The 20,802-nt window shown below is 34.5% G+C and overlaps 1 protein-coding gene across 1 annotated transcript in view; it reads left to right on the top strand.

Moving 5' to 3' along the window:
* The window catches only part of shank2b (SH3 and multiple ankyrin repeat domains 2b), a 122,148-nt gene that overhangs the window by 64,042 nt on the left and 37,304 nt on the right, over positions 1–20,802 (top strand). The window contains exons 12-14 of the mRNA XM_051099366.1: positions 7,642–7,799; positions 8,263–8,376; positions 18,689–18,770. Of these exons, the coding sequence (XP_050955323.1) occupies positions 7,642–7,799; positions 8,263–8,376; positions 18,689–18,770 (354 nt within the window). The remainder of the gene's footprint in view (positions 1–7,641; positions 7,800–8,262; positions 8,377–18,688; positions 18,771–20,802) is intronic.

Raw genomic sequence — 20,802 nt, 5'->3', positions numbered from 1 at the left:
ATGAGTGTGTGTGCGCTTGTGTGCGTCCGCGCGCATGCATGTGTGTCGGTGGGTGTGCGAATCTTGTCACTCAACAGGGGTTCTAGCGCGAGAGCAGGCTCGGTACAGTAAGTGGGCCAGGCCAATTACTCACTTCCACTGCAAAAAACTCCTCTAATTAGATGTCATTTTAAAAAGGAAGAATTAACTCCTCTGGTATTTGACCCTGTTCTCCTCTCGTTTCTCACGCTGCAGCCTATATAGATTGGTTTGTTGTGCTAGACGTGTTTCACGATGGGCGATGCGGGGCAGCCTAAATAAAAGCGGACAACATGCGAAAACAAAGACTACACATCTGGTCTTTTGGCTCCGAAACCAGGGGTCTTCAATTCCAGCTAGTGCCAGTGTCGAACCCGTGGAAATATCATTGGCTTCCGTGCCTGCATGTGCGGCTCAGATGGAACGCTATTCCTTAGTTACAGCAGCAGTTGCTATGGCTATGTCCGTATGGTGTGTGTACATGTGTGAGTGTGTCACTTTCGGTCGGTGTCTATGTGTCTTCTATGTGGCTTCTACTCCGTGGTGTATTAGATAATGTGGCTGCTCTTCAGAGGCTCAGAATGGAACCGAAGCAGATGTAGTCGGGTGTAGCGTCATATTGCCATTTGTCAACCGCTATAAACAAGGGAAATACGAGACGCTCCGTCTCGTGCCAGTAAAGGTCATGTTGTAGATACAGAATGCAGCTTGTTTGGAGTTGTTTTGAAGATCTACCTGGGTAAACAAGTAATGTGGTATTTACATATAGGTTTTTTCAAGGTTTTTTAAGCTACTTGCAAGAATACTATAGGACTGCAATAAATAATATCTAAAACTGTATATCATGATGGTATATCAATGGTATTTTGTCCGTGGGAGTCTGTGATGCTTTTCATATAAAAATCCAGAAACACATACAGGATACGACTTATGAAACCAAGGAAAACAATCTGTCAATCTATCTATGTACATCTAATCTATATACATACTCAGACTTAATTAATATAAAAATTATAGCATTTTTAGTATTAAAAATCTATCTATCTATCTAGCTATCTATCTATCTATCTATTAATTACATTTATTTTATAAATAATAAAAAGTATAATATTTAATTATTTCTGTGAATACACAGGCACGCACGCACACACACACACACACACACACATATATATAAAATATATACATACACACACACACACACACACACATATAATATTTACAAATACACATGCATAATGTAAAATTAATGTAAATATTATATATAATATTTAATTTTAGAAGAATTTTTAGTATTAAAAATCTATATAATAAAATTAACATTTTATTATTATATTAGAATTATACATTGTATATAAATATATGTAATTTATATATATATATATATACACACACACACACACACAAATGCATAATGTAAAATTAATGTAAATATTACACATATTTACTTTTAGAAGAATTTTTAGTATTAAAAATCTATATAATAAAATTGATATTTTATTATTATATTAGAAATATGTATTGTTTATAAATGTATGTATATATATATATATATATATACAAATGCATAATGTAAAATTAATGTAAATATTATTATATATATTATATGTAATAATTATACACACACATAATAATTTAATTTAATATTTAATTTAAGAATTTTAGTATTATAAAATCTATATAATGAAATTAATATTTTATTATTATATTAGAAATATGTATTGTTTATAAATGTATGTAAATGTGTGTGTGTAAAATACATGTGTATATACAAATTAATAAAAATATTACCATAAAATTATATATATATGCGTATATACAATATTATAATTAATATAAAATTATATAATTTTTTTGTATTAAAAATCTGAAATATCTATCTATCTATCTATCTATCTATCTATCTATCTATATGTTATTAAATACATTTATTTTATATATTATATATATATATATATATACACACACACACACACACACACAATATTATATACACACATTATTTTATACAAATAAATGTGTTTAATAATTGATAGACAGACAGACAGATAAATTATAGATTTTTCAGGTTATTCATTCTAGAAATTACAGAATTTATTTGTCTGTCTATCTATTTGTCTATCTATATCTATCTATCTATCTATCTATCTATATATATATATATATATATATATACAAACTCATATACACAACATCTATTAAATATGTTTAAAGTATACTTCAAATAAATTATAAAATGTATTAAGTATTATTATTAAATACTTACTATAAAACAAACTGATAATTGAAATTGAATATTTTATTTGTATTTTAGAAAATAAATAATTATATGTAGCCTAGTATGACTAGGCTGCTGTGGATGATTCTTAAAAAAAAAATCATGAATGATATTTTGAAGAACATTTTCTAATCTTGTAGCACACTGACATCATTTTGCCATGATGCCATTTCATATTTCCTGGCTTTCTTAGTTAGCATAATGACTTCACATTAGCATTAACATTACCACTCAGCGATTTGAAAAAAAAAAACTGCATTTTGAAGTTATTTTTACTACTTCATCATTAAAAATGAATAACTCTGTTCATAAAGTCTTAGTGTGTAATGCTTTTAAACAAGTTGAATAACAGTTTTGTTAGATATGCATCCGGTATTTTGAACCCTACAGTATAGCCTACAACATGCTAATCAAATAAACAATACACACAGCCGGACCCCGGTAAAATTACCAGTGTTTAATGAACTCCTACAGTGTTAAATGAAGCCCGATTTAGATTGAGCTAAGTTTAACTCTATAGCTGTCAATATAAACATAATTTCACTGTACGAACACGCAGCTACGTGCTAGCCAAGTGTTTGCCGTAGCAGCTAATCTGCCACCCTGGTCATATTTTGATTGCTGCTCTGAAATCTGTAAGATGTTGAGACCTTATTTCCTTCGAGCTTGATTAAAAATAGACCTGTGGATGTGACTATACGTGCAGCGCTTGAACCGATTTCTAACACTTACTGGCCTTGTTTCCTTCCTCCCTGTTTTGCATAAATACCTCAGCCCACATTAACTCTTTTTTGCTTTTTTTCTCCAAAAATAAGATGCGAAGCGCAGCTTATGTAATTGTCTTTGGATGAAGCTGGATAAGAAAGCTTCGCTGCTAGGTTTTGACAGCTAGTTGCATTGGCAGACCGGTTGGCTGCCATAGGCGGTGCTCTAAATGAGTAAGCCACTCATTTATGGTTTGCTGAAATATGCTTGTTTTTCTTCCAGCTGGTGTAGATTCTGTATGTGAGACCATTTGAATGCTGATTATTAGATATCGGCAAGCAATATAATTTAGGATTTTGTTTCTATTCTGTGCTTATTCAAGTAAGTGATATTTCTGGTGTTTTGATGCTTAAAATATTGCTGTGGACTTTTTCTGACTGGCTCAACAGATTTGCTGCAGTTTAATGCAGCTGAGAGTTAATTTTGCGATGATGTGCAGCCTATTTAGTTTGCTCTTAAAATGTGGCACAGTGCTGTTTGCATCATATTTCGTATGGTTATTTTCTCACAGCTGTTGCAGTTTGTGTTACCACTTTTTGGTATTCTCCATTCATCATTACAATTTTCACACATTTCTCATTTTAAAGTAATAAGCCAGGTGTATCTGTTTAGGACTGTTTAGCGCGTAAACACTTTTCGGGCTCCCAAAAAAGCACATGACATCTGTATCATCTTCGTCAAGCTTTATTACGTAAGAAGGCTAATCTGGGTGTGTTGACTTTGGGCGGTGACATTGAGAGGGTCTCAGTGGAGGCTTAAAAAAAGCTGGAGGCACATAGAGGGCATATGTAGGTGCTTTGTCCCAATTTCACCTGCTCCTATAGGCTGAAGTCGCCAGATGCCACGGGACCTTGAGAGGTTGTGAGGTAGGGCATGTCATGTGTGAACAGGAAGTTGCTGGCACGATGATGCCATATGAGTTTTAGACCGACAGCATGGACAGCCAGGTTTCAAAATGCCAGAAATCAGCTCTGTGAATACACAGTATTTTTCTTTTAAACCTGATTTATTCAACATTTTTACGTTGTTTTTTAACCCAATATTTGAACATTTATATTATAATGTTTTCACCATATATAGATAGATAGATAGATAGATAGATAAATAGATAGATGAAGAAACAAATATATGTGAATGTGTTAATAAAATATAGTATTATAATACTAAAATATATAAATATATATATAAGTAAAATAAAAATATAGTATTATAATATTTCTATAATATTTATTTCTGTAATATTTCTTTTTTCAAGTATTAGTATTATATTATTCAGTATATTATTTTTCAAATATTATTTTTCTTAAATTGTGTGTATATATTATATATATATATATAATTTTTTATCATATTTTGTCAAGTATTATTGTTATTTTTATTGTTATTATATTTTATCCACATTTTATGTATATATACACACACACACACACACACACACATTTATATATAAATTTGTATCATAAATTTTTTAAGTACTATTATATTATTCAATTTATTTCATCCACATTTGTGTGTGTGTGTGTGTGCATATATATATATATATATATATATATATATATATATACATACATATATATATAAAATAAAATATCAAATAGATTGAACATAATATATATATATACAAAAGATTAATTTAAGAGTGATATTTAAATAACATTTAATAACTTTTTAATGTGTGTATAAAGAAATGTGGATCAAATATATTGAATAATATAATATTAATTATACTATATATAATATATATATATATATATATATATATATATATATATACTATATATAAGTATATATAACATAATAATGATAATAATATATAATACTATATATAATAATTTAACATAAAAATTAATTTAAAAATGATATTTAAATTACATTTAAAAAATATTTAAATAATATTTTAATATGTTTTTGGTGTGTGTGTGTGTGTGTGTGTTTTGGATATATCCAAATGTATCCACATTTTAATGTGTGTGTGTGTGTGTGTAAAATAAAATGTGGATAAAATATTGAATAATATAATATTAATAATACTATATATATTCTATGTAAGAACAATTAATTTAAGAAAGATATTTAAATAACATTTAAAAAGTATTGTATTTGTGTGTGTGTGTATGTATAATTTGTATCGTAATTTTTGAGTATTATCTGTCTATCTATCTATCTATCTATCTATCTATCTATCTGTTCACTTGTTTTAATGGTACTAAGCATAAAAATGTAAATAAAGATTTTTTTTTATTTATTTTAATAAAAAAAATGTTGCTTTGCATTTGGCCATCCTCGTGGCCCTCATATGAAGCCGGGCTTGCATTTATATGTTAAACTGAAAGCAGGGAAAATAAGGATATGTGCCTCTGAGATTATGCATGTCATCTGAAAACTGGATGTTCTTTTGCAGTGCGAGTTTGAATGTTATTTTTAGGTCCATCGCGCCCTCGTTAACACCTTCATTAACAACATCGTCGGGACTGTTCTTTGTTGAGTCTTTAATGTCAGCATTTTTCTGGAGAACAAGTTTTTTTGTTTGTTTTTTTGGATGTGAGCCGTCTGCTCCCACTGAGTGGATGAAGTTACACTCTGAGTCACTTCAGGACAGGGCTCAGCTGCTTTTCAGAGGTGATGTTTCCTGTGAGCCGTCACTGGATAAGTTAATGATTCAGCCTGGCCCAAGGCTAGACTCAAAATTTCAGCTTGTAAGACACAAGTCTAGGAACACATCTTGGCTTTAATGTATATGTATGGTGTCTATCCAGCAGAGGGAGCCCTTATACTTTTAATAGCTGTGGTCTAGTATACTAGTGTGTCTCAATACTTACCATAGACATTGCTAGACTATTTAGTGGGCCTTAACCTCCCTGCCTTTATCTAAGTTCCTTTAAATGCATGCTTAGAGGTTTGTGAACTAACTTCATGTTTGAGGTTGTAAAGCATTTGAGAATATTTTTTGTCTCAGTCCTCACCTTAATAAATATTGTTTGCTTTTTTATATATACATAATATATATAATATAATATATATATATATATATATAATATATATAATTCAGTTCTAAAATGTAAGTATTTGTTTATTTAAACCCACATCGAACAAATTTAGGAACAATATATCAGAAATGTGATACATATATCATTTGAAATAAAAACAATGTGTCTATGTACTATATTTAATATTTTTATAATTATATATATATACATACACAAACATTATTTGATTTAATAGTAATATATAAATATTTTAGAAAAATATATCAGAAATATGATCAATATAATCACATAATTGTTAGCATTTGTGATGTATAAAAACAACATATTTGTGTATATGTATTATATTTATTAGGTAAATATTTTAATATATATACACTACCAGTCAAAAGTTTTTGAACAGTAAGATTTTTAATGTTTTTAAATATGTCTCTTCTGCTCATCAAGCCTGCATTTATTTGATCCAAAATACTGCAAAAACAGTAAAATTTTGAAATAGTTTTGCTATTTAAAATAACTGTTTTCTATTTTAATATATTTTTAAATAATTTATTCCTGTGATTTCAAAGCTGAATTTTTAGCATCATTACTCCGGTCTTCAGTGTCACATGATCCTTCAGAAATCATTCTAATATTCTGATTTGCAAAAAACATTTATTGTTATTATTATTACAATTATCAATATTTAAACAGTTGAGTACATTTTTTCAGGATTATTTGATGAATAGAAAGATCCAAAGATCAGCATTTATCTGAAATAATAATAATAATAATAATAAAACTTTTCTAACATTATACACTATACCAATTAAATTATGGAAATTATAGAAATGAATACTTTTATTTAGCAAGGATGCTTTAAATTGATCAAAAGTGATGATATAGACATTTATGTTATAAAAGATTTATATTTCAGATAAATGCTGTTCTTCTGAACTTTCTGTTTAGCAAAGAAACCTGAAAAAAATTCTACTCAGCTGTTTTCAACATGATAATAATAAATGTTTTCAGAATATTATAATGATTTCTGAAGGATCATGTGACTGGAGTAATGATGCTAAAAATTCAGCTTTAAAATCACAGGAATAAATTGCGTTTTAAAATATATTCAAACAAGAAACAGTTAATTTAAATAGTAAAAAATTCAAAATTTTACTGTAAATAGGAATGCAGGCTTGGTGAGCAGAAGAGACTTCTTTATAAAAAAAAAACCATTAAAAATCTTACTGTTCCAAAACTTTTGACTGGTAGTGTGTGTGTGTGTGTACCTGGTATTTATAATGTTATGGGGACCAAATGTCCCCACAAGGATAGTAATAGCGGTAAATTTTGACCTTGTGGGGACAATTTTTAGGTCCCCATGAGGCAACAGGCTTATAAATCGTGCAGAAAAAGTATTTTTTGAGAAAGTAAGAGTGTGCACAGTTTCCTTTGAGGGCTAGGTTTAGTTGTAGGGTAGGTGTAGGGCGATAGAAAATATGGTTTGTACAGTATACAATCCATTACACCTATGGAATGTCCCCATAGAACATGGAAACATAATGTGTGTGTGTGTGTTATATTGTATTCATTTTTTGCTTCTTTTATTCCCACCAGTCCCCGTGCCAACAGGGATGCCTACTCCGGCATGGACACTCCAGGGTCCAAACGCAAGCTGTACAGTGCCGTGCCAGGAAGACACTATGTGGTGGTCAAGTCTTACCAACCACAGGGCGAGGGAGAAATCGCATTGTATAAGAACGACAGAGTCAAAGGTACATTTGTCTTTAAAAAAATGTATGATTTCAGTTTAACTTTACTCAATTAAACCATATGTTATTGATGGACATTTTTAGGAGAGTGTGCACCAAATGCAGGGAAAAGCTGGTTTGTAGCAGGGAGTGCAGTTTCTCCTGCCATATGGAGGGCAAGAATTCACAGATTCTGCCCTTCGGCACCAGCCGATGCCTGGCCAGAGCTAGCAACACTTCACAAACAGAAAGAGACGAACTAGAGAGGTTTCATTTGATAAGAGTAAAGACTTCATTAGGTAAAATCAGCATAGGCCTGATATGTCATATTGGCATCTGTAAGTTTATACACATCCATAGTGGTCAGAATGGCTGTTGAGTAATGAGAATGAGCGAAATGATCGTAAAAGAGCTGCATGTGTAACATATATAGGACTGCAAAAGAGTGTTTTATATATTTTTTTTTTGCTGACTTACTCATACGTAGTTCTCAGTATTGGAGAAGGAGGATTCTGGGAAGGCAGTGCCCGAGGGAATGTAGGCTGGTTCCCAGCAGAATGCGTGGAAGAGATCCCAAGCAAACCCAACGAGGACAGGCCATGTGAGTGTCTACACACTAACACACATTTTGAACATGTTCTCATTCACTGTCATGCCAACTTAAAGGGATAGTTCACCCAAAAATGAAAATTCTGTCATTAATTTTTCACCGTCATGTCATTTCAGACACGTAAGACCTTTCGATCATCTTCAAAACACAAATTAAGATATTTTTGATGAAATCCAAGAGTTTTCTGACCCATAGACAGCAATGCAACTGACATGTTTAAGGCCCAGAAAGGTAGTAAGGACATTAAAATAGTCCATGTGACATCAGTGATTCAACTGTAATGTTATAAAGCTACAAAAATACTTTTTGTGCGCAAAAATAATCACTTTTATTTTTATTTTTTTTATTTAACAATTTGCTGCTCTGTTTCATACAACAAAATGGTCCATGCCACTTCTTAAAGGAGAAGTTCACTTCCAGAACAAAAATGTACAGATAATGTACTCACCCCATTGTCATCCAAGATGTGCATGTCTTTCTCTCTTCATAGAGAAATTATGTTTTTTGAGGAAAACATTTCAGGATTTTTCTCCATAAAATGGACTTCAATGGTTCCCACAAGTATGAATCGTTTAGAGCCTGTTGGGATCGTTTAGAGCCTGTTGAAGCTGCATTTAAACTGCATTTTGAAAGTTCAAACTCGGGGGCACCATAGATATCCATAATATGGAGAGAAATCCTGAAATGTTTTCCTCAAAAAACATAATTTCTTTACGACTGAAGAAAGAACGACATGAACATCTTGGATGACAAAGGGGTGAGTACATTATCTGTAAACATTTGTACTGGAAGTGCATTTTTGAATAGAATTGAATGAGATTTGAGAGCTGCAGTGAAGTGGGAAAATCACTAATTTCAATTTTGGTATATTTTGAAATTCTTATGTCTTTAAATGACTGCCATATGGCTTCAGAAAACTTTAAATATATCACTTGAGTCATATAGACCACTTTTTGGTAGTTCTCATAATGCTCTTTCTGATTTTCGGAGTCTGACAGCCTCTGGTCACCATTTACTTTCATTGTATGAAAAGGAGCAGCGTGAACATTCTGTTAAATATCTTATTTTGTGTTTCACTGAAGAAAAAAACACAAATTTAGAACAACATGAGGGTGAGTAAATAATGACACAATTTTTCAGCATATTATGAGGTGAGGGAAAGAAACACGTTTCCCGCTCCTCTTATTATGTCTTTTCTCACTCTATTCTTCTCCAGTGCTCTGATAACCCGCAGAATATGTGAGGAGCCTTGCGGCGATAACAGGCTGTTAATTCAGTTAGTGTTCATTTGCAACTAGGCCACAAAGCACACGCGTCCACCTCTCAGATCAAATGCTCGCGTTCATCCGTCAACCGTCGGCATGAATGAGCACCTGAGAATTTGATTTGTGCATTATATCCAAATTGGACAGAGCACAAGAATGCCATTAACAGCAATCATAGCTGTACTCCTGTCCAAATGTGTGTTAAATTTAGATTTTTTTTTAGTTGTAAGTACAATCATTGGCTGTTGTGTAGCTTTGGTGTGTGCACTCAACGTTCGCTGTGCAAATTGGCAGAAGGGGCCAGGGGCAACATTCTGTTGAGAGTTGTTATTTTGGGCCAAATGAATGCCTTCCACATCAGTGCAGCTACTGTGCGTTTTTCAGCCCTGTATGTGTGTGTGGTGCAAGTGTCATAGAGGCGTTTAGATGTTTTCGAAATGCATCCAAACCTTTATAACAGCAGCCGTTAAAGGAATTGCATTGCATCTGTCATACAGTAACATAATTATCCAAATCCTGTTGTTAATCTACAATCATGCTTTAGTCTAAAATCTCTAGCACAATTCTCTGCTGTGGTCCAAATTGTTGCTTAAGACCATGTACAGTAAAACAGCTATTGGCAGATACACGAAACAAATGGAGAGCTGTTCACGACAGCATGTGGCGAGCAGAATGGAGGTGTGGTGAACGACAGCTGTCATTGGCCGAGAGGCTTTGGCCCATGTGACTCGGGGAGAGAGTCTGGCTGACTCAGCTCTCAGACTGTAAAATCTAAGTTCACCCGTCATATGATGGAACATGACATTTGCCTTAAGGTTGTGCTGCAGTAGCACAGTAAGCTCTTCTGCATCTGTACGGCTAACACCTAAGTGCTGTTATTAAAGGTGAAGTGTGTAATTTCAAAGCTGAATTGTAAAAAACCTGTCTTCAAACAGGTTTCCTGTCTGCTATTGGTTGGAGAAACAAATAGCTCCGCCCCAAACTCATTCTATTGGTTAAGCCAGTGTTGCTATGCTATGTTGGTCGAAATTCTCAAATAAACATAGCAATATTTTGAAAGCACCAGAGTGTTTATACTTTTCAGGTTAATCATTGCCTAGTTGTCTTTGTTATATCAGGAAGTATTTTAATTTATATTTAAAGGGTTAGTTCACCCAAAAATTTAAATTAGCCCATTATTTAAGTTCTCTGTGTAAATTACTTCTTTCTTTCATAAAAATCCAGTTGGAGTTATATTAAAAACTATCCTGGCACTTCCAAGCTTTAGAATGGCGATAGGCAGGTGTTTCTCTTCAACAGTCCAAAACAAGTCCTAAAAAATTATAAAAAGTGCCTCACTCGACTCCGGGTGGTGAATAAAATATCCATATTCAAAACATAACAATCACTTTAATCTAGTTTGTGCTCACTGTTGATGACGTATGACGTAGGCGCATGCGGTGCTCAGAAGTAAGGAATGCGGACGTGCAGTGAAGAGTCCAAAACAAAACAACGGTCACGAATTAGAAGTACAAAACAAGGATTTGTAAAGAAAAATGTCAGAGGATTTCGAGTCAAGTGAAGACTGGTTTTCCTTCGCTAAAGTAAAAAAACTTTGCTTCCTTTGCTCCTGTAAACAAACGTTGGTTTGTGCGAGACTCACTAGCGCATGCGCAATGCCGACGTCCTAACGTCATCTATCTGGAAGGGCTTCTGTGTACGACTAGTAGGCGCAAGCTACATTAAAGTGATTATTGCATTTTAGATGTGTATATTTTTAAACAAAAATGCATCGATTCGCTACAGAAGGCCTTTATTCACACCCCGGAGTTATGTGAGGCATTTTTTATTATGGATGGATGAACTTTATTGGACTTGTTTTGGACTGATGAAGAGAAATACCCACCTTTTGCTATGATAAAGCTTGGAATTGGCAGGATAAATTTTAATATAACTCTGATTGAATTTCTTTGAAAGAAGGAAAGTCATATACACCTAGGATGCCTGGAGGGTGAGTAAATAATGGGCTAAATATCATTTTTGGGTGAACTACCCCTTTAACACAGTTAATGGAGAGGCGGGGCTAGGGTTAGCCACCCCACTCACAACTGTCTTCAAACAGGTTTCCTGTCTGCTATTGGTTGGAGAAACAAGTAGCCCCACCCCAAACTCATTCTATTGGTTGAGCCAGTGTTGCTATGCTATGTTGGTTGGAATTCTCAAATAAACATAGCAATGTTTTGAAAGCGCCAGAGTGTTTATACTTTTCAGGTTAATCATTGGCTAGTTGTCTTTGTTATATCAGGAAGTATTTTAATTTATATTTAAAGGGTTAGTTCACCCAAAAATGAGAATTAGCCGTTATTTACGTTCTCTGTGTCAATGACTCCATTCTTTCAGAAGAATCCAATCGGAGTTATATTAAAAATTATCCTAGCACTTCAAGCTTTAGACTGGCAATAGGCAGGTGTTTCTCTTCAACAGTCCAAAACAAGTCCAATAAAGTGCATCCATCCTTAATAAAAAGTGCCTCACATGGCTCCGGGTGGTGAATAAAGGCCTCCTGTAGCGAATCGATGTGTTTTTGTAAGAAAAATATTAATAATTAAAATGTAATAATCACTTTAATCTAGCTTGCCCTCACTATTTTACACGGAAGCACCTCTGAGTGGATGGCGGATGACGTATGATGTCGGTGGTGCACGTGCAGCGCTGGGTTTTTTTTAACTAAAGTAAGGAAACTTTGCTTCCTTTGCTCCTGTAAACAATCATTGGTTTGTTTGAGACTCACAAGCGCATATGCAACGCCGACGTCCTACATCATCCACCTGGAAGGGCTTCTGTGTATGGCTAGTAGGCACAAACTACATTAAAGTGATTATTACGTTTTAAATATGTATATTTTTTTTAAAAAAATGCATCGATTCACTACAGGAGGCCTTTATTCACCCCCCGGAGCCGTGTGAGCACTTTAGCATAACACTTTTTGTTATGGATGGATGCACTTTATTGGACTTGTTTTGAACTGATGAAGAGAAACATCCACGTTTTGCCATGATAAAGCGTGGAATTGCCAGGATAATTTTTAATATAATTCCAATTGAATTAGTCTGAAAGAAGGAAGTTATATACAACTAGGATGTCTGGAGGGTGAATAAATAATGAGCTAATTTTCATTTTCAGTTTTGGTCTCTTTAACACAGTTAATGGAGGGACGGGGCTAGGGTCGGCCACACCACTGACAACTGCTGCTTCTGTCTATTTTTCCTTGACAAGAATTGTGTTTATTTAGATGCAGAACATCTTTACGATCACAACAAACAGGAGACTTTTCAGGCAGGCGCAGAAACGGTACAGGTGACGAGGAAACTTCAGTAGAACATCAGTGAACTGCAGTCAGATGAGATGTTGTCAGGTCATATGTCAGTAAAAATGAATTTTCCTGTTTTGTCAGCTGTTATGCTGTGCTCGTAGTGCACGCATTTCTATTGCACGCACAAATACGGAATCTCGCACTGTAGCCTGTATCATTTCATATTAAAGCACGAATGAAATTACGAGCATGCGTGTCAGATTCGCGTCACATTCAACACGGGAGCTCTTAAAGTAATAGCAGCCAATAACCAAATAACTTAATAACCCAGCTGCTGTAATGTCTATTAATTAGAAAAAAGATGATATCAATAACTTTTGTAGCTTGAATGATTCATCTATATTTAACTTAGTATTTAGTGTTTAATAACTTTATTCAACTTCAGTATATTTCCTACTTGCTGAAGAACACAGGTACATATGATGTTTATTATAATGGGTTTATGTGAAGATTGTTTTAAGTTCACTTAAATTACAAGTTGTTGTTTTTTTAAAGTCTAATAAATGTTAAAATTGATAGCTCTCAATTATACTGTAATGTTAGTATAGTCAACATTAACTATAGTCAATGGTTAAATATTAGGAAAAAGAACAATTTCCTAGAGACATCAGTAATATTGGTATCAGTGATACTTGCCTGCAGTCATAAAAATATACTGTCTTTATGTTGTTTCTACATTAATTAGAAGACTGAATGTGAAAATATATAAAAACTTTATTATTAGGTGGGATTAATCACGATTCATTTAAAGAAAAACATGCAATTAGTTATTTTTTTAATCGACTGACAGCACTAAAAATTAGAAAAAGTGTCTGTAAAATGTTTTGTATGTTCAGATAATTCTTGCATAGTTTTTGAGAAAATAACTGTCTACAATAAAGAACAGGAAAAGCAAATTTTTGTTTCTATTAATGATTTTATTTTTGTTTTTTATTTTAATTGTTTTTCTTATTTCAATTTTATTTCATGCGGTATTAACCATGAAGTAAAATTCCCTGTGCTAATTATATAATAATTATTTATCAGATGATATTAGTATTTATTTAAGAACACTTTAAATAAATAACTTTTTTAAATTATATTTTCCAAGGTAAAATGCCCTTAATAATTCTTAAAGGGATAGTTCACCTTAAAATATTATGATTTTGTTGAGTTGTAACATTTGACATTTGTACATTCTAAACTAACGTTGTCTTGTCGGTAAAAGGTCAAATTATCTTTAATGGACTTATTAACATTTACAGACAGTCGTAACAGTTTGCAGGGGTTCCTCCCTATGATATCATTTCCTGTTTTTGAGTTTTTTTCCACATGTTTCTGCATATTGGTCGCATTTCATGACTTTGTTCTAGATGGTGTGTATTTGAGCCACAAGATGTATTAAATCCACTTTTAACAAGTGCTATCAAACGATTAATCGCGATTAATCGCATCTGAAATTCAAGTTTTTGTCTACATATGTGCGTGTACTGTGTATATTTATTATGTATATATAAATACACACACATGCATGGATATATTCAGTTATGTTTATATATTAAATATATTCAAATATAAAATGAATTATATGAAAAAAATTACATACATGTATATACATTTAAATATTTTAAAAATATATACATGACCCTGGACCACAAAACCAGTCATAAGTGTCAGTTTTTTGAAACTGAGATTTATACATTATTTGATAGCTAAATAAATCTTCCATTGATGTATGGTTTGTTAGGATAGGACAATATTTGGCCGAGATACAACTATTTGAAAATCTGGAACGACTGGTTTTGTGGTCCAGGGTCACATACTGTATGTGTGTGTATTTATACATACCTAACAAATTTACACAGTATACACATATATTATGTAAACAAAAACTTTTATTTTGGAAGCAATTAATCGTGATTAATTGTTTGACAGCACTACTTTTAATATATATATTTGAATAAAAAATGCATGTCACGCAAATGACCCAAATACGTATTTAGGGGCGAAATTTGATCTACATCTTTTTATCCCTCATGTTGTGACCAACGATTGAGTTGTCGCAACACATTTGATCCATTTGCGCACTTTTTAGCAGTAATCTGAGGTGAAAATGCTTGCTATGCTTGGTATAAGTGTCACCTGAGGCGTTTTGAATCTCATCCATGTTTGCAAGTGTTGCAAAAGAAGCAGAGCAGCAGTGTGAAAAGGTGAGAAATGCTATGTTGAGATGGGAGCCATCGGCAGCCTTGAAAATCCATGGCTACTACAAAAGAACCGCTTTCGAAGAGTTGCAAGGACAGCTGATTTCTTTCATTGATTTACGAAATAGTCATTTGGTTCCCATGGCGATGCTCTCTGCATTATTTTAATCACATCTTCTGAAGACTGTCACCCAAATCTTATTTTTAGGCAAATCCAACAGCTAGCCAAGACACATCACATATGCTGCAGGACAGCCTTAAAAGTTGGCGATCTAACGGAGCGTACAGTTAAATCCAGCATCGGCTGGTTAGTAACAGCACAAGTATTCTGCTGAAGTCTCTTGAACCTTTCCGAGCAACACTCATGCACATTCCTGATTGATATATTTCCATGGAAACATGCTCTACACTGTACAAACCCTGTTGCTAAGGAGTGGGCCTTGGTAAGATTTTTTTCCTCTTTTTGTGGCATCTTTTTTTTCTCTCTCTCACACACTCTCTCTCCCTCTCACGGCACTGAGAACAGAGCTTACATATCATCTTTTCCAATGCCACGGCTCTCTTTTCCATGTGTGTGGTGCTGATGGTCAGCTCGCACCTGAGCGCTCGAGGAGACGCGAGAGTTTTTGGAGATGGGAAGTTAGGCGTCAAGGCCTGAGGGATCGAGAAAAGTGGCAATCCCCCCTCAGGCAAGGAGAACTGAGTGTTTCTCGGATTGATTCGGGGGTGAACTAAAGGGGACCAATGGACGAGACTAGCAGATCTAGGAAGAAGGTTCATTTCGGAGGTATGTTGATTTGAGGATGTTACAAACCGAGGAGTTTTGTGATGATTTACGCATTTGTGCAACCAGTAATTGCTTGTTTTGCTCTGCGCTTCGAGTCTATTGTCGATAAAATTTCAGTTGCAGTTGTTCATAATCTATGCTGTAAAATGAGTTTTCTAGTATTTTTTTGTGTGTGTGTTATGAGATTAGTGACTCTTGGTGTCATTTTCAGAGGCCTTGAATGTCAAACAAAATGAGTAAATATCCAAACGGTCTTGGGCTCATTTGTCAATCTAATTCAGTTCTCCGTCACGTTTTAGCTTTGTCAAAAAAGACAAATCAGATAAAGTTTGATTACACTGCACTGAGTGGTCAAGTTGTAGAGTTGTGAAACTTGTGCGACTAGCAGAATATTATAGTTATTACTTTTTTTCCAGCGCTGCGCTCTGACTCTGCCTTGAAAGTTTTGCATCCTTCAAGCTGCGCTTGCTGTGCATTTACTATCTTTATGAATTTTATCAAGTAAGCTACGCAGCTAGTTACCCCTGGTGGTTTGAAATCCACTGTTGTAGCAACTGTCATCGCTGCTCGCCCTCATGTCAAATAGACTTTTTTTCCACACACTGTCCACAGAGGAACAAGCTTGTGTCAAGTACGTGTGGCTCTGTGTGTACGTGCCAGAACGGTTATTGTTGGAAAGACGCCACAGCTGCGAAATAACTGACAGGGTGTTGCATTAAAATGTGAGAAGAGAATGATACAGACTTCATTTTGTGGCCATTTTATGCATCCAATTAATTATAATGAATGTATCTCTTGATATGAAATTCCTCCGCTTAGTTTTATGCATGCAAAATCAGGTGTTGCTCAAAAGTGCATAATGCACAACCTGACAAAACACATCTATAAATGGTAATGTCAAGGCTCAGAGTGTGATGATTCACTCAAACGATTCAGTTTTGATTTATTCATTCGATGAGATGCATCAGAACACGTCCAGTCTGACCTCAATATTATTTGACTCGTTTCCATATAAAATTAAGACAAAAAACAAGACGTTGAATGCCAAATGCTTACTTTTCAGAAATTCGTATCATTCATTTTTAATTTAAATGAGCAAGTTTTGCTAAAACAGTTCGATTAACCAAATTGTTCATTAAACCAATGAGGGGACAGATGGGGGGACATCTTACATTAGCAGTTATAGGACCGAGCGGATGTCTCTGTAGATTTGCGCTGAATCTAAACCTCCTTTTGTTTGAACATCAAAACGTTTCAGCTCAACAAAGAATTGAGCGTCTGTAACTTTAACAGCTAACCAGTGAGTAGGTTGGAAGGGGAAAGTGTTGAATCCCACGCAGCCTCCTGACTACTGATATCATCGTGTATCAACAGAACCGCAGAGGACAATACAAATGGTGCAGTTTTCAGAAGCTGCAGCCTGCAGAACAAACTCCTTAAGAATCTCATTAATGGATAAATATGTGTACAGTACACAGATGCTCAGGATTTGAATTATCACCAGTTGTGCTGCCATTAATGGATGTCCCACATCCATAGATATAATTCGCTGTCCTTTTAGGGCTGTAAGGGTGACTTGATTGAATTCTGATATTAATCCAGTGTTTTTTCCATTGGTACAAGTCCTCTAAACTCTTAAAAATAGAGGTGCTTTAAAAGGTTCTTCACAGTGATGCCACAGAAGAACCATATCTGGAGAACCTTCTTTCGCCACAAATAACCTTTTGTGAAACATGATGTTAAAGGTTCTTTATGGAACCATTTAGACAAAAAAGGTTCATCTATGGCATCGTGAAGCACCTTTTTTTAAGAGTGTACAGGCAGTTGTTTAATGGTGTGCAAGCATGATGGCATACTGTAGGAACGGCCTAGAACGAACGCTCCCCTCGGAGACGTTCGGAAGAGCGAAAAGGGAGCTGTGTAGACGATTAATCTCTGCGACATAAAAAAGTCTCTTCATTAGCTTTTTTGGCTCTTATCCTGGTTCCTTCCATAAAACGCAGTCAATATTTGGCCTTCCTGAGCTCTCTCGGAGGACTAGTCTAGTTTGGCTCCATTATGGGCCAAATGGTCCCTGTCTTCCAAAGAGCTTTTTATTGGTTGCAATTAAACGGGGAAGGTGGTATAGTTGGTGTAGTGCAGATTTTGAATTCAGCGTTGGCGTGTGTTCAAGAAAAGTGGTTTTATTTCATTTATTTATTTTGTCATGCTAGTATTGATTGTTAGTGACAATCTGCATTGTGAAACTGTAAGCAGCTTTTGTTATTTAATATTTAATTTTTTACTGCACAGTTGGTATCATGTTGGCTAAATGATTAAATGTGTTTAAAAAATGGCACCTGAGACTATGTGACATATGGCACACAGTAAGACCGATTTGTGACTAAACAGCTTTTTTATGCAATTATGTAACTGAACCTTTACAGCATTCTCACTTTATCACATCTGCTGTACGTCTCTAAAATTCTGGTGACTATTTTTATTCCTTCTACACATTTTATATTCGGCGTGAAAAGGATGATAATGATGTTGAAGCGTTCAAAGTTTGCTGAGTTAGTCACATGCAACCACACCAGAATTTAGGAAGAAACTTTTGTTTTTTGGTTGTGAAACTAATGAATAAAAAAGAGCACTGCAGATTGTGAGCACTATGCAATGTTGAAATATTACATAATTGGGGTGATCTAAGTAAATGTTTGTGAACATATGTTCACAGATGCCCGGGCAGACCGATCGGAGAGAAGGAAGCTCTTTCGACACTACACTGTGGGATCTTATGACAGTTTTGATGCATCAAGGTATGATCAAATATTTTTCTAATCCATCTGAACATGTCTTAAAATGTGTTGGGTTCAATACGTCACGGTAGTTTACAGTTCAAAAAAGGTTACAGATCAAGCCATTTTTCTGTATACAACATTTCGGTTTCAGATTTTAGTATGTTTTGCCTCAGCAAGGTCAGCTATGCTGGTGAAAAGCAAGAAAGTGACCAGAATAACAGTTTCAATGTCATCATCAGGTCCACACGGAATCTGCGCGTGCGGAATTCCGCAGGAATGTCACTAACAAAGTTATACAGATTGTGCTAAGAAGGTCATGAACTGCCTTTGTTTATATTTTATACTGTTCTCTGAGGTCTACTTATAATGTTATCAAGATTTTTACATCAAAATACATAATAATTTATAAGTAATAGGCTATTTTCTGTTCTGAATAGGCGTGGTGGATTGTAAGAGTCCACTGCTATAATTGGCTAATAGTTGTGCATGTTTGACAGCCTACATCCTTCATAGCTGGACACATAAATACTCAGTAGATATCAAATGATCTGTAATAACAGACAAAGCAATAGTGACCCTGTAATACAAACAGTTACTCACACTTGTGTGAGTATAGTCGGCACAGCAATATAGTCGGCACAGCATTGTCTTTTAGTTTCAGTCTTTCTGAAAATCGTGCTTTGTAAACGAATCTGTGGTAAAATAAAGTGAATAAAGGACCAAGTTCTTACTGACACTGGCTAGAACTTCATTAAAAATGAAGTTCATCCACTCTTTCCTAATGTTGACATCAGAAGGAAAGCAATGACAAGTTTTTCCACAACTTGGCACTGCACAGCCTATTTTTGTCTTCAGAGCCATCTTTATCGCTTGGTTTCTGCATAGACCTGCGTTTACCTCTTGTTATTTACACCTACACGTGCAAATTGTTGGGCGGGGCTAAACAGGCAGTGATGTTGATCTTCTTCTGTGAAGGCGCAGTTTAGACACACTATTACATCAGAGAGTGGCACATTCCTGTCGTTTTGGCAGATTGGCTTCAATATAAGCCAACCCAGGCTCATTGGAAATACGTGACTTTATATACATTTCTGCAGCACCGTAATTACGTACCTTACTTGCGTTTCATGGCAGGTGAAATATCCAGAGGGGAACGCTAAAACACGCATTCAATACGTGATCGTGCCACGTTTTTATTACGTTGGTACAGGCACGTATTGCTTGAGGCATGTATTGCGGCTGTCCAGAATTCAAATATCTAGGAGTGTCACTAAAGGTTAATGCTCTACCGTGTTGGAAATATCACCTATACCTAAACGATATACCCTAAACCTAAACGATAGTGTTAACAAATGCAAAAGTGATATAAAAACACATTTGTTGAAGCAGCTGTGCTATTTTAACTTCCTTATGCGGATTTGAGCTCTTTTGTCGAACCATAGTTTCACAGGGTTTGTAAATGAGCTTCATCTCTCAAGTGCAATGCCGTACCCCGTGAGCTAACCTACTGAATTAGAAAATTCACACATGGGGTGACAATGCTTAAAAATATCAGTTTTCAAATCACGCAGGATGTTAAATTTGTTTTGAAGCCTTAATATAATATTATTCTGGAAGTAATCGTGTGACAGTTAGGCTTTATTAATCAAACCTCTGTGTTTAAATCATAATTTATGTGAAAAGGAATGAAAATTGTCAGAGTTTTGCTGCCTCTAGTGTTCATTTCAACTGGAAACCAGTGTTAATTTCGTTGATGGATAAGGATAACGAAACAAAAACTTGTTTTGAATGACAAAAACTATAACGAAAATCTATTGACATTTTCGCCAACGAATAAAAACGAGACGAAAATGTTAGGTAGGGATGATTTGGGAAGAGATTCATTTAATCTGGTGCATGGTTAGGAGGTTAGATACATATGAACTGTATCATAATCTATTGATCTATCTGATGGGACATAGGCTAGCATACATTTGCTGCACGTCTAATAAAATGTTAAAAAATGTCAATATCTGGGAGTAAGAGAAGACCAGACATATGGATAAATTTG

The sequence above is a fragment of the Labeo rohita genome, chromosome 25 (assembly GCF_022985175.1).
Source record: "Labeo rohita strain BAU-BD-2019 chromosome 25, IGBB_LRoh.1.0, whole genome shotgun sequence".
In the NCBI taxonomy this organism is placed as follows: domain Eukaryota; kingdom Metazoa; phylum Chordata; class Actinopteri; order Cypriniformes; family Cyprinidae; genus Labeo; species Labeo rohita.
The sequence above is the reverse complement of the archived record's forward strand: the minus strand, read 5'-3'. Positions and strand labels throughout refer to the sequence as shown.